This window comes from Sorghum bicolor, chromosome 10 (assembly GCF_000003195.3).
Source record: "Sorghum bicolor cultivar BTx623 chromosome 10, Sorghum_bicolor_NCBIv3, whole genome shotgun sequence".
NCBI classification, from domain to species: Eukaryota; Viridiplantae; Streptophyta; class Magnoliopsida; order Poales; family Poaceae; genus Sorghum; species Sorghum bicolor.
The window spans coordinates 7475735-7488813 of NC_012879.2; the positions used below are offsets into that span (position 1 = coordinate 7475735).

Genomic DNA, 13079 nt, shown 5'->3' on the forward strand with positions numbered 1-13079 from the left:
CCGTTTTATTGTTCACACGGTCGTTTATCCAAATACATAACGAGTACATAATACTATAGTATAAGGGACCGACTTTATTTACCGTTTAGTACGATAACACTACTTTCAAATAGGGAACATATCTAGTGCAAACCACAACCTCTGTGAAAACCTGTGCAAACTATGACAAAAAAGTTATCTAAATTCACCAAAAAATTCACACATGTAGATGATATGATGATACACAACCCTGTAAAATATCTTATCCAAACTCGAATTCATTTGTGAGATATAAAAATAACAAATTTCAAGCCAGAAAGGTATCCACAGAATTTGCTAGAAATTTGTTATTTTTATATCTCACAAATGAATTCGAGTTTGGATAAGATATTTTACAGGGTTGTGTATCATCATATCATCTACATGTGTGATTTTTTTGGTGAATTTAGATGACTTTTTTGCCATGGTTTGCACAGGTTTTCACGGAGGTTGTGGTTTGCACTAGATATGTTCTAGTACTAGTTAATTAGACCTTATTTAGTTCATCTAAAAAATCAAAAACTTTTCAAGATTTGTGTCATATTGAATCTTATGGCACATGCATAGAGCGTTAAATATAGATGAAAATAAAAACTAATTGTATAGTTTACATGTAAATCGCGAGACAAATCTTTTAAGCCTAGTTACTCAATAATTGGACAATATTTTTTAATAAAAATAAAAGTGCTACATTGTCAAAATCCAAAACATTTTTAGATCTAAACAAGGCCTTAAAAAGTACTCCCTCCGTCCCAAATTATAAGTCATTCCAAGAATCTTGGAGAGTCAAAGTTTTTCAAGTTTGACCAAATTTATATAGCAAAATAATATTATTTTTGGTATCAACCAAGTATCATTAGATTCTTTGTTAGTTTTATTTTTCATATTATACCTATTTTATGACATAAATCTTTATATTTCTCTATATTTTTAGTTAAATTTGAAAATACTTTCACTCTCCAAGATTCTTGGAATGACTTAAAATTTGGAACGGAGGGAGTAGTACCAACTAGCCTTGCCTAATCGAACAGGGTTAGCCAAGGTCAACGATAAACTTGACCGGGCCTTGTTTAGTTCGTTACCAAAAAAAAGTTTGAGTACTATAGCACTTTATTGTTACTAACTAGATTTAAAAGATTGGTCTTATAAATTATAGATAAACTGTATAATTAGTTAATTTTTTTATCTATATTTAATGTTTTATGCATATGTTGTAAGATTTGAAGTAAAATTTGACGTGATTGAAAATTTTGAAAAAAAATGGCCTGTTTAGTTTACCCAAAAAACCGAAAACTTTTTAAAATTCCTCGTCACATCGAATCTTGCGGCACATACATGAAGCATTAAATACTGTCAAAAATAAAAACTAATTACACAATTTGTTTGTAAATCGGGAGACGAATTTTTTAAGCCTAAAATTGAACAATATTTGTTACAAACAAACAAAAATACTACAGTGGCTGAAAACTTTTCGTTTCGGCAACTGAACAAGGCCTTAGATTTTAGGTGCAACTAAATAAGGGCCTTGTTTACTTCTATTTTTTTAGAAAAAAATGGGAATAGTAGCACTTTCATTTGTGCTTGATAAATATTGTCCAATCATGGACTGGCTGGGCTCAAAAGATTCATCTCGTAAATTATAGATGAACTGTGTAATTAGTTATTTTTTCATCTATATTAGTGCTCCATGCACGTGCTGTAAGATTCGATATAACGGGAAATATGAAAAAAAAATGAAAAATGTTTTGGGAACAAGCCCTAAACACCGAGGTCTTGTTTAGTTTCAAAAAATTTTGGGAAATCAACACTGTATCATTTTTGTTTATATTTGATAAATATTTCAATAATGGACTAGCTAGACTCGCCTCCTCAATTTCGACCGAACTGTGCAATTAGTTTTTATTTTCATCTATATTTAATACTCCGTGCATACGTTTAAAGATTCATGAAAAATGTTGAATTTTTTATTTTGACGAAGCCCGAGAACATTGACGACGACACACTGACACAGTGACACGCAACCGTGCACAGACAAACAATCACTCCGTGCAAATGCCTGTGCCGCTGCGCGCCAGCGCTTACCTGCGTCTGCGTGCATGTCGCTCTTTGCGCGGCACGGCACGGCACTGGCCGCACTGCGCGACCAGCCAAATCAGCTGTGCCTTGTTGTGCCCTTGCCAAGCAGCACCTGCCCGTGCCGCCATCTTCTGGAGCTAGAGCCAAAGGTTGACGATTCCAAACAAGCGCGCGCGCGCGCCCATGCCATGCATGGGAATGCTATCGCCTATCGGTCTCGGTCGCGACAGCAAAAAGCGCCGAGCTCCAGCGTAGGCGGGAGCCCCGCGCACCGGGCGGCGGGCAGGCGGACAGGAAAGCGATAAAAAGCAGCCCGCGCCAGGCTGCCGGTTCCAATCAGGCCAAGCAAGGTGGGCGGCCGGCCCCGCCCGCGCAGCCGCGCTGTTCAGCTGTCAAACGCCGCCACGCCGGCCTCCGTGCCGTGTAAAAGCAGGCGCGCGTACTGTCAGTACGTGCCGCGTACCGACGGCTGTACGTCCACCGTCGATTGGGACACGATGGGCGGCCGGATCGCGACGACCGACGCGGCGACGGGTGTGGAGGTCCCGCGGGTTGGAACTTGGAAGGCGGCGGATGGAGGCGCGCGCGCCCCACGTAGTAGGCCCAAGAGGTGCGCCTGGGGGTAGTCGCCATTCGCCAGCGCGGTCCCGGACGGAGGGGACACCGTACGCGCGGCGGCCGGCGCTTTGTCTGCCGGCCGGCCGTGGGGAGCTGCGGCCTGCGGGCCGCGAGGACGAGGCGACCTTGCGGCGTGGCGTGCACGGTGCGCGCGCGGCGCGGGCGTGGAATGGAAGCCTCCGTGCGTGCATGTTTTTGCAGGTGATGTGGCACGGCCACCTAGCCTCGGAAATGCGTGGCAGTGCATCGGTATGCACGTGCCAAATGCAACGGCGCGCACGTTGAGGCATCGTGAGAGATTGGGATAGTACTCCAGCAGTCAACTGATCTTTTTCGCGGATTTCAACGGGCCTTGTTTAGATCTATTTTTTTTATTTTAACATTATACCACTTTTATTTTTATTTAATAAACATTGTCTAATTATAAAGTAACTAGATTTAAAAGATTCGTCTCGCGATTTACAGATAAATTGTATAATTAGTTTTTGTTTTTATTTTTATTTAATATTTTATATATGTGCCGTAAGATTTGTTGTGAGGGAAAAACTTAATTTTTTTTTAGTTTTTTGGGTAAACTAAACAAGGCCCAGCTACTCGTCCATCCATTCCACGAACCACGATACGAGTACTCCTCGTGCATTGGCGGACTCAAGGGGGGCTGGGGTGGCTGTAGCCCCCCTCTTGAACTCAAATTTTTTTAACATATTTTCTTTTTAGCAAAAAACTTCATGTATTTAGTATTTTTTATGTTTTTTTATGAATTTTTGTTTTTAAGCACTTTAAATCAATATTAAATTATCAATCTTAGTTATATCTATTAGTACTAGATTGAGCGAGCAAAAAAAATTTTAGCTATGTTATTTAGCTCTTCTCTTAGTCTGTTTCTGGGTCCGCCACTGTCCTCGTGTGCTTATCTTTTTCCTCCGCAAGAATTTATTGTGTGTTGACACTTGACAATCTTTGCCATCGTTTACGCTATCTAACTACCAACTTTAATCGCGATTCTTCTACAAGAATCTACTGCGATGGCTCAACGCTAAAAATGTTTTATATACACCTTCTGCTATTGTAAATCTGGAGCGTCAAGAGGCACACTGGCCGATTTTGTCATCAGTGTAGGAGTAGCTATGTATACGTGCCAAGTACTTCATCTGCTTATATGAACCTAATCATATTGACTGATTTTGTCGACCGCTTAGGCTTTGTTTAGTTCTTTTTTTTTCACAATAAATACCATATCACTTTCGTTTGTATTTGATAAATATTATATAATTATAGATTAACTAGACTCAAAAGATTTGTCTCACAAATTATAAATAAACTATGTAATTAGTTGTTTTTTATTTTTCTATTTAATGTTTTATGCATGTACCGTAAGATTTGATGTAACAAATAATCTAAAAAATTTTATAATTTTTTTTAAACTAAACAAGGCCTTAATTTTTATTTTTCGATGATGCGGTTCAACCAAAAGAAAAACACGGCGACATCTGTCGTCAGGTCCTCCTCCAGGACGTGTGGTCGTGTGCGCGTGCGCTTCCCGCCGCCCACCGGCCGGCCAGACAGACGGACCAGGCCCATCCAGCCGAGCCAATACCGAAACCCCCAGGGAGGCTCCAACCACGCCATGGACGCACGCACTCCACCACCGCACGCCCCCAACTGCTACGCTCCCCCCGGCACCCAACCCAACTCACTGCCCACTGGCTCCGCCTCCGCCCGCGTCCGCGCAACTTCTCCAGCTCCAGCTCCAGGTCCCGCGCCATATATTGGACCACCACGCAGTCACCCGCACGGCCAGGCCACGCCGCACCACCACCAGCTCCCGCACGCGCAACCCCACCCCCACCCCACCCATTTCTTGTCCCTTTGCTTCGCTCGTGCTCGTGCAGCCGTGCCCGAGATCGCCCGCCAAGCATGGCAGCCGGCGCCGGCAAGTCGTCGAAGGAGGCGGACCCCGCGCGGTGCAGGAGGCACCCGAAGCACCGGCACGCGGCCGGGGTGTGCCCGTTCTGCCTACGCGACCGCCTGTCGCGCCTCTCCGCCGCCGCCGCCTCCTCCGGCTCCGGCCGCTCCGCGCGCGCCGCCGCCTACGCGTCCGCGTCACCATCATCATCGTCGGCCTCCTCCCCTCCGTGCTCGTCGTGGGAGGCGACCGTAGCCCAGTCGTCGTCGGCACAGGCGCCGCGGCCGGCCCGCCGCGGGAGCCTCGCGCTGCTGCTGCGGCAGGAGGGGAGGGAGGCGGCTGCGCTGGCCGAGGGCCGCCGAGCGGAGCAGGAGGAAGAGGAGGAGGAGGAGAGGAAGGCGAAGCGGGGCAACTTCTGGACGCGGCTGCAGCAGCAGCTCCACCACGGTGGCTGGCACAAGAAAGACGACGGGTGCTCGGTGGCCGCAGAGAGGCAGAACGCCGCCGCCGCGGCGCACAAGCGGGCGCCGGTGGTGTGATGCTCGATCAGGGGGGTGGGTGGCGACCGACGGTGACCATGCGCATGCGGATCGTGGACGAGCGCGTCGAGGTGCTCGGTTCTGTGCTGTTGGTGTGTTTGCGCTGTTGATTAAGCAATCTTTCGGTATCTTTTTTTCTCAAAAATGTCATGCGTGACTGCTGCCGTGGAATGAATGGCCGGGTGCCGAAAGGCGGCCTAATGGCTCGCCCATTTTGTAAACATCATCGCTAAATGAAAGCTTGCACTGTCTGTTCGCTCCTTCGCGTCACTCTGCTGCCATGATCTGATCAATCAAGCTTATCATGCACCTGTTTCAGGCTTATGGTCCGTTATTAGCTGCTAGTCGTGGAAGCGAGTTGTTTACCTGTTCTGGCATGTAGTGACGAGCATTTTCTAGTCGTAAGGCACAACATAATTGCTGCATCAGCAGGGGTAGGGGCCCCAACTTTTGCTTTTTCTGAGGAAAAGACACTTGTCTTCCATGGCAGGTGTAACTAATATTCTCGGATAAAGGAGTACTACAGTAGTGTACAACTCTGCTTTGCCATTCCTTCATTCTGCATTATTCTGTTCTTTAGGGAGTTTATTATACATTCTCCGTTGCGGATGTTTTTTCTGGAGTTATCTGTTCAGAGTAAGCAATCATCAGATGATAGTATGGCAGATGCAGTGCCGCAAGATTATGCAATGATCAGAAACACATCTGGCATCCCACAGATGATGATACTTAGGACTTGCATGTACTGTACATTTTAGTGTTTTACTCTCATTGCGACACCAGTTCATGTTCATATTTACACTTCTCCAGAACCTGGGTCCCTCCACGAGCATACAAAATTCTGTACGTTCTGTACCTTGGTCAAGTCCCTGTCATCCTGTGTCCACTCCTTTGTGTTTCTACTACTACCCTCTACTCCTTCGCAGCCTGAGCTTTTCTTGTTTCCGTCAAGCGAAAAACGAGACCTTGCTGGTCTCTCAACAGTGTTGCATCTTCGTGTTGCTGCCCCTACCGTCGTCAAGGCAATCCATCGTCGTCGAGGTGATCCGCATCCGTGCTGTTCGAATGCCGTTTCAGTTTCCGGAAGATCTCATCGAGTGTTTCCGTAGCAGATTCATTCGTCCCGGTGGCCCTAGAAGACAGGCCCAAACGGAGGAACTTCTTGGAGCCCATGCTTGCTCTGAAGTTCTGAAGACCCATCTTCATTGAGGCCCACCTTGAGGCCGTCTCAGCCGGTGAATCTGGAGCCGCCGGCTCTTCAGAATTTCCGGTGTCGAGCTTGATGGAGGCCGGTGAAATTTCCTTCTGAACTTGCTCCTCTGGTTTCGAGCTGCTGTACTGTTCCCTAACTGAAGAATATCTGTGAGCAACATCGCCACCGTGCTTCGGCTGGGCGGTTCGTTCCGGCTTCGTCTCCACTGTATCCTCGCCCTGTACGAAACAAGTTGAAGATTAGCTGAGAGTAGAACCTCCCAATGGACTGAATTTGAGCTCAAAATCTGCCGAAAAGAAGGTTTCGGACAACTGGAATTTCTTTTTGTCGGTGAAGACAAACGGTAAGGCCATCACTGAAAAAGGACATGATGCAGCCAAATTAATTTGCACCTGTGGTATGTTTCCAGATTCGACGTCTTTGCCTAAACAGTAGAAATTTCTTGCTAGTGGAGTTGCATGCTCACTGACTTTGCGTCCTTGTTCCATGGAGTTTCTCTCTGTAGAAGAAAACAAATACATCAGACGACACAACAAATCAGCGAACGGTACTTTCAGTCATAACTTTTTAGCCAAGCGAACAGGCTCATGTGATAGAACAAGCCGGCACTGGAGTAAAATGACTTCTAAAACCAAGCATGATTTAAAAAAACTATTAGCAACAGGCTTGAAGTTTCTGAAACCATTAGCAGGGTTTAGCATGCTAAATTGATTGTTGACAGAGGAAACTGAAATCCCAATAAGCGCTTAACAGCGAAGCAGTACCAAATTACTGGAGGCATGTTGGGTAACAAGACAAAATATCATCATGTGTACATAATGAAATTCTTACCTTTCTGAAGAATAAATAATCCAGATGGATCCAACCCATCCATATCTTCTTGGTCAGTCCAACACTTGAACCTTTTCAAGCTCCCAAAAAAGTCTATCAAATGCTCGAAGAAATTTCCGGCGACCAATAGAGTATAAACAACCATAATGAGTGGGTAGATTTTGTTGAAGGTTCTCCCAAAGAAAGGAGCAACGTCATCAATGTTTCCCATTCTCTACATATTAGTACAAGAGGTGATCAGTAAAGCAGTCAACTGGGACATATATTGTAATGGTAAGATTAAACACCAATATAAGAACAAAGAGAATCCTGCACGCTGCACTTGCAGTTAAAAGAACACAAAATTAAGGTGATGAATTTGATCATTTTTGGAGCAGTGATTATCTGAAAGGGGGCTGTATTTGGCATGCAAACTGTAAGCTCGCAATCATTTAATGTGTTTTCTACTTATCTTTCCTGGTGTGCACAAAAATTATGGTTTTTTTCCCAAATATCAAAAAATAAAAATATTTTCATTATTTTTTTCTGAGCAACCCAACAACAATTATGGAAGTTTCAGATCAAGAATGGCTACTCAATACCACATATTAATTTTATTCATTGCCAATAATGTAGTGAAAACAGTACAAGAAAGGAACATGCAAAGATTATCACCTTTTCAAAAGTAGTTTTAGCATTACCACCAAGGTGAATGAGATTCAGGAAGTTGTAAGAAATGGGTGGTGCATATCTTGCAACCATTCTGCAGCGAAACATTTGATGTAAAAACTGGATTGGAATGCAGAAATGAGCTTTTAACATTTAATGCCATTCAAAGTATCAAAAGGTGGAAAACTGGAAAGCTTACGAGCAGATCATAAGCAAGCTGACTGAACTAGTATGTCCTGGGGTCAACGAATATAACAGCATCATCCCTATCCTAATCAGTGAATAGTATGTGCAGATGCACATATACATCAAGGGAACAAACGCAGCAACCTGTTAAGAGGCAACTCTAATCAGCAAAAAGAATGAGGTTAAACTTATTGTTTTGGAAGTTTTTCTTTCATGAAAGTATACCAAGCAGAAAGAACAACGGTATTTATAAAATAAAAGAATGGCAAGGAACATCAATGTTTGATCCTCTAAAAAAAACAGATTTCGACAACCCACCAGGATTTTTTTTCACATGTTAATGCACAATGGTCGTCATATGAATAGAATTGAGAAGCAAAGGTTTAACAAAATCTCATGCAAAAGAAGTTAATTTTATAGAAATGAACATGTGCCTGGGTGTGAAAATGGGATCCATATGGTATATTTTACTCCAAACTAATAGCCAATGATGACAAGGCAAAGCTGCAGCAATTAAATGGACAAATTTCTTACCTGGACTAGAACTTCTCGCTTTCCTACAGCATTTATAAGATTGGAGAAAAGTGATAGATCAACATCACTTGGAAGCAAAGTGGCCTCAGCCAACAGTATGGAAGCCGAGATGCATCCAAGGATAACAGCAAGTACTCTCATAAGTTGCTTTCTCAGTAAACAGCGCCAAATGAACTCTAAAAATGTCAATGTGCCTTTGTATCAGTACCATGAACTATTGAAACTTCAGGGTGGTTAGCTCAGAACCCTATATGTGTCGGATATGATATATGAGAGTGTTGTGTATAACAGCATATCTTCACTATAAGTTTTTTTGAAACGCTTGCCAGCTGTAAAATTAGGACTGAATTAATGTGAAATTATTGACTATCAGTACAACTTGTAGATTCTTGCAAGACATCTCCAGCTGTTACGTCATATTGATAGACACATAAGTTCAAATGGGAGAAAAATACCTGTGGAGTCAAGGAAAGAACCCAGTGTGCCTGATCGATTTTCCCTGAAACTTGACATGTATTTCCTGTAAAAGTTAATAATAAATGAGATGCACAGATGCTTGAAACAGACCTCTCGAATTTTTTCACATGATTATAAGTTGTTAACCAGCTTGCAAGCCTTGATGATTGAGGCAGTTCGGACAAATTTAATGCACATATGCTGAAATGTCACAAAGTAAATCTACCAAAATATCCAGGGTAAATCTGCGGAAATATCCATGTTTCGTTACCATCCAAGTCTGGAAGTGCCGAAAAGGGGCCAATGTAGAAAAACGTTTCTAATGTTGGACTTGCACTTGCTCGTATCACTAATGCTACTTATAACTTCTGCATGATAAACCAAGCCCAGCAAACATGTTTGGTTCATATGCAGTACCATCTATCACTCCTACTGCTGCTAGTGCAATTTTATCAGTTTGTATTCATGATTTATCTGTTGACTAAATTAAACCTAAAATATTATTTGATCCAACAACAAAAATACTGAATAAAATTCCCCGATTAGACAGAGCAAAAGACACATCAAAAAACTTCTAAAGTTTCCCATTGAAGGTTTATTAATAGTCAAGACCGGTAACTACCTGTGCTGAACCTATGCTGTCATATGGTGTTCCTTTTCACTATGAAAATAGATCTCATGAACGGTCATAGCCATTTCTATGCAACATAAACAATACTCACCATCCACTAGCATCACGTTGCTCATAGTTTCTGATAGTGTCTTCTAGTTCAAGGGCTTCCACAACACAAGTCATATAATCACTGCATAAGTATAGCGCAGAATTAAGCAGCAGATGTGAACAAATAACTAGAGGCAAAATTGTTTTGGACTCTTGCTTTAAAAAAAATGTTTGGATTCCGCCGGATACATGAGTTTTTGTTTTAAACTACAGTAGTATATAAATGAGAATTATGACCCTGATTCAGGGTTAAATTAGATAGCACTGGCAATTCAGGGAGGTAAATATGTAACTTACTTTAACTAAAAATGCATGATATAAACAAAGGCTACTAACACATAATAACATAGCGTATCAGACCTTTTACGCCTATAATACTCTTCGTGGGCTTTCCTAAGTTGACGTCGGAGTGTAGCCATTGTTTTATTATCAGTATCATAGTCCATATCCTGTTCCCCTAATTTCCCACCAGAAGGCTTGAATGACGGATCATCTTGCAGCTGAGGGAAAAAAAGATATGAGGTAATGAATTATTAAGACTAATGTCAATTTCTAAACGAAACTTGACGTGGTACCTGAGAATCCATACCATTTGAGTCAGTATTTCATTGATGATATCCATGCAAGGTCTTAATGGGTCACGCTTGGACATTTGATTCGAGGTGGCTTGAACAACCTTGGATTAAAAAGGAACAATCATTCAGATAAATGCAGTTATTTATCATGATATGATTGTTTCGGATCTAGAAAAGTACATACAAATATCGCATTGCAATATTCTTGGTGAGCATGATCAAGCTTTGTAGCCATCTTCGAAACTCTATGAGATAAAAATTGTAGACGACGAGTCCAATCAGCACTTCGCCATACATTCCTTGGAATTTCACTCAATCCAAAACCAAGCAGGAAGGCACCTGTCACTAAGCCAAAGGTATTTGAGCATGCCATGGAAAAGCCCAAGATACCACGGACCCTGCCAACAATAGCATTTTTGTAAAGTTAAGACAGTGAAGCAAGAATTCAAATAAACCCCTCCCTGAAAAAGTTTGCTAAAATAGACTCGACACAATAAAGCAAATATTATCAAGAAATATTGAAGGAAGTGGATGAATTTTTGTAGATTTAAAAATTATCGTGTTAAGAAAAAAGTTAAATTTAGTGCATTCTAAAAACATCAATCACTTGAGCCCAAGTTGCATAAACATATTAGATCGATCAAGGGTTATTAAAGATCACTAGACAATAGAAGCATACCAATCATGGCGCATTATTATAATTAGAATGAGTCCAAAAAGGCCGATGGCTCCAACAATTGCATAATAGGTCATGTTCTTGTGGATGCTAGCTTTCAGTCTTTCTCTGAACGTGAAATCTCCAGAATCTTCATAGCCCTGAAGAGTGGGAACAATAGACCTGTTCAGATAGATAGATAGAAGTTTCAAATGACAATACTGCAAAAATGCACATGTCGACAAACGACCTAACAACTGTGAACCTAGAGAAATGAAAGGAAAATAAGCTGTTCATAAGAACAAAAAAAAAGCAACTAGGAAGGCCAGTAAGAACTTTTCTTATCAGTGAGAGTTCACACCAATATGGTATCCTGATAATGAAAACAGCAATGCCGATCTGGATTTCAGGATTTGATCATATTGTCCAGGGATAGTACTACTTGTAGAATGCAGGACACAAGCGACCATCTGAAAGGATCCAATTTATCTAGTTGAGAGAAAAATATTCAGTAAATCTTGACCAATTTTTCCTTAAGAAAAGAATGCGGATCAACTTGGCAGTTAAAAAAGTCCAATGCTTACGCAGCAGTTTCACACTAAATTAACGTTATGCAAAGCCAGTAAGGACATGTCATTAGAAACACAAAGAACAGCAGCAATGCCGTTTCAAATCCTCCAGCACTGAAAATCTGCAACTAGAAGGACGAGAACAGAATACAAGCCTTTGTGGTCACTGGCATACCATGCTAGGATAAATGTACTCCAATACGACCAGCTCCAGAAGAATCTAACGTCACTCTTCTGATCTCCATTGCCAGAAACTGCCTGCAAGTTGGATAATGGCATAACGGGTCAGGCCAACAGAATGAAAACAGACTACCCTGCAGATCAGTGCACATCATAGCGTACAAGTAACAAGTAACAACACCCTGTCGGCCTTTCCATCCACAGTCATATTACTTAAGTAAATCTACAAACAACGACAACAAAAGTCTACTCGGTTTATTGATCTTGATTGTTTGTTTAGGTTTTTAAGCAGCACAGCAGGGAGAAAAAAATAACCTCCGTTGACAAGTCATAGAACCAAGTCCAACACTAATTTGACGATTTCACCATCTAAATCCTACCTTTCAGGACCTTGTCATCGACATTAATTACCTACACAGAATGATCTACCAGACTACTGGTGCGTACGCTACCGAATCACCATTTACTTATAAGTTAATCCTGTTTTAAATAATTTCTTAATAAACTAGCAACAGGTTCACAAATGGATATGGTTCATCCAAACTCCGATTCCGACACTACATTACCAGCAACGGAACCAATTAACACAGTTTACTCGTCCGCAGTACGCTCAAATGATCTCAGAGCGGCAGAGATAAGCAGCACTAGCTAGCACTCTGCAGTCTAGCAGCTAGCGTGGCGCGAGGGAGGCGAGGACGAGGAGGCGGAGGGATCGCACCGTCCAGATGTCGGTCGGGACGAGGACGACGAAGGAGAGGGAGCAGAGCCACGCGTAGCCGACGACGGCGAGGACGTGGGCCGGCACTGCGGGCCCCGCGAAGTAGCGCAGCGTCGCCGCCACCATCCCCACCGTCAGCGGCAGCGATATCATGTAGAACACCCACATCTCGCGCGCCGCTTCGGGGCTCCCGCCGCTCGCTTCTACGACGGGAATCGGGAGGAGAGAATGGAAGGGATGAATTGGTTTTCGATGCGGCGTGGCGGGGGGCTTAAAAATGCTTTGGCGTTTTGGGTGGAGTGGTGGGTGGCGAGGCTGGTGGGGCCGGGACCGGACCGGTTCCGCTCCTCACGTGTCAGGAGGTGGGGCCCCGGTGATCCGAGCTCTCGTCTCTTTCTTGTCGGCTTCGCCTTTCACTCACGTCAGCGCTGCATGGAGCTGGGACTTGGACCGGGACCGCGTCGTCCGAGCTCCACCGGACCTGATCGCCGGGCGTAGCGCCGCCGCCGCCGGGTAACGTCATATCAGCGTGTACACAATCAAGTGAATGCATCGGGCCCAATCACGTACGCTTCGTGTTTTGCATAAACTACTAATAACAGTGGCATTTTGTAACGTGAAAAGCTTTGATGGTGA

The 13079-nt window shown here is 43.3% G+C and overlaps 2 protein-coding genes across 3 annotated transcripts; one reads left to right on the forward strand and one right to left on the reverse strand.

Annotated features, from left to right (window-relative positions):
- On the forward strand, positions 4216–5427 carry LOC8065481 (peroxisome proliferator-activated receptor gamma coactivator 1-beta). Its single transcript, XM_021448860.1, has one exon. It carries the CDS (start codon positions 4630–4632, stop codon positions 5155–5157), a length of 528 nt encoding a protein of 175 aa, XP_021304535.1. The 5' UTR covers positions 4216–4629; the 3' UTR covers positions 5158–5427.
- On the reverse strand, positions 5848–12766 carry LOC8080048 (LMBR1 domain-containing protein 2 homolog A). 2 transcript variants are annotated; one of them, XM_021448858.1, is made up of 14 exons: positions 12444–12766; positions 11721–11803; positions 11001–11159; positions 10506–10719; positions 10336–10422; positions 10107–10246; positions 9748–9828; positions 9025–9089; positions 8570–8745; positions 8049–8179; positions 7856–7943; positions 7202–7415; positions 6763–6869; positions 5848–6588 (listed from the first exon to the last, which is right to left on the reverse strand). In XM_021448858.1, exons 1-14 carry the CDS (start codon positions 12609–12611, stop codon positions 6175–6177), a joined length of 2127 nt encoding a protein of 708 aa, XP_021304533.1. In that variant the 5' UTR covers positions 12612–12766; the 3' UTR covers positions 5848–6174. The 2 variants fall into 2 exon arrangements, with proteins under 2 accessions (XP_021304533.1, XP_021304534.1); XM_021448859.1 differs by lacking the exon at positions 12444–12766 and having other exon boundaries at positions 11001–11137; positions 11721–11804.

What these genes read in the sequence shown, in the direction of transcription:
- LOC8080048 (XM_021448858.1), bottom strand. Translation starts at nt 12,611, where the DNA reads ATGTGGGTGTTCTACATGATATCGCTGCCGCTGACGGTGGGGATGGTG. An exon ending in AGTACATTTATCCTAGCATG is followed by an intron (nt 11,160 to 11,720) that starts GTATGCCAGTGA and finishes CTATCTGAACAG; the next exon opens with GTCTATTGTTCCCACTCTTC. An exon ending in AGCTTGCTTATGATCTGCTC is followed by an intron (nt 7,944 to 8,048) that starts GTAAGCTTTCCA and finishes GTTTCGCTGCAG; the next exon opens with AATGGTTGCAAGATATGCAC.
- LOC8065481 (XM_021448860.1), top strand. Translation starts at nt 4,630, where the DNA reads ATGGCAGCCGGCGCCGGCAAGTCGTCGAAGGAGGCGGACCCCGCGCGG.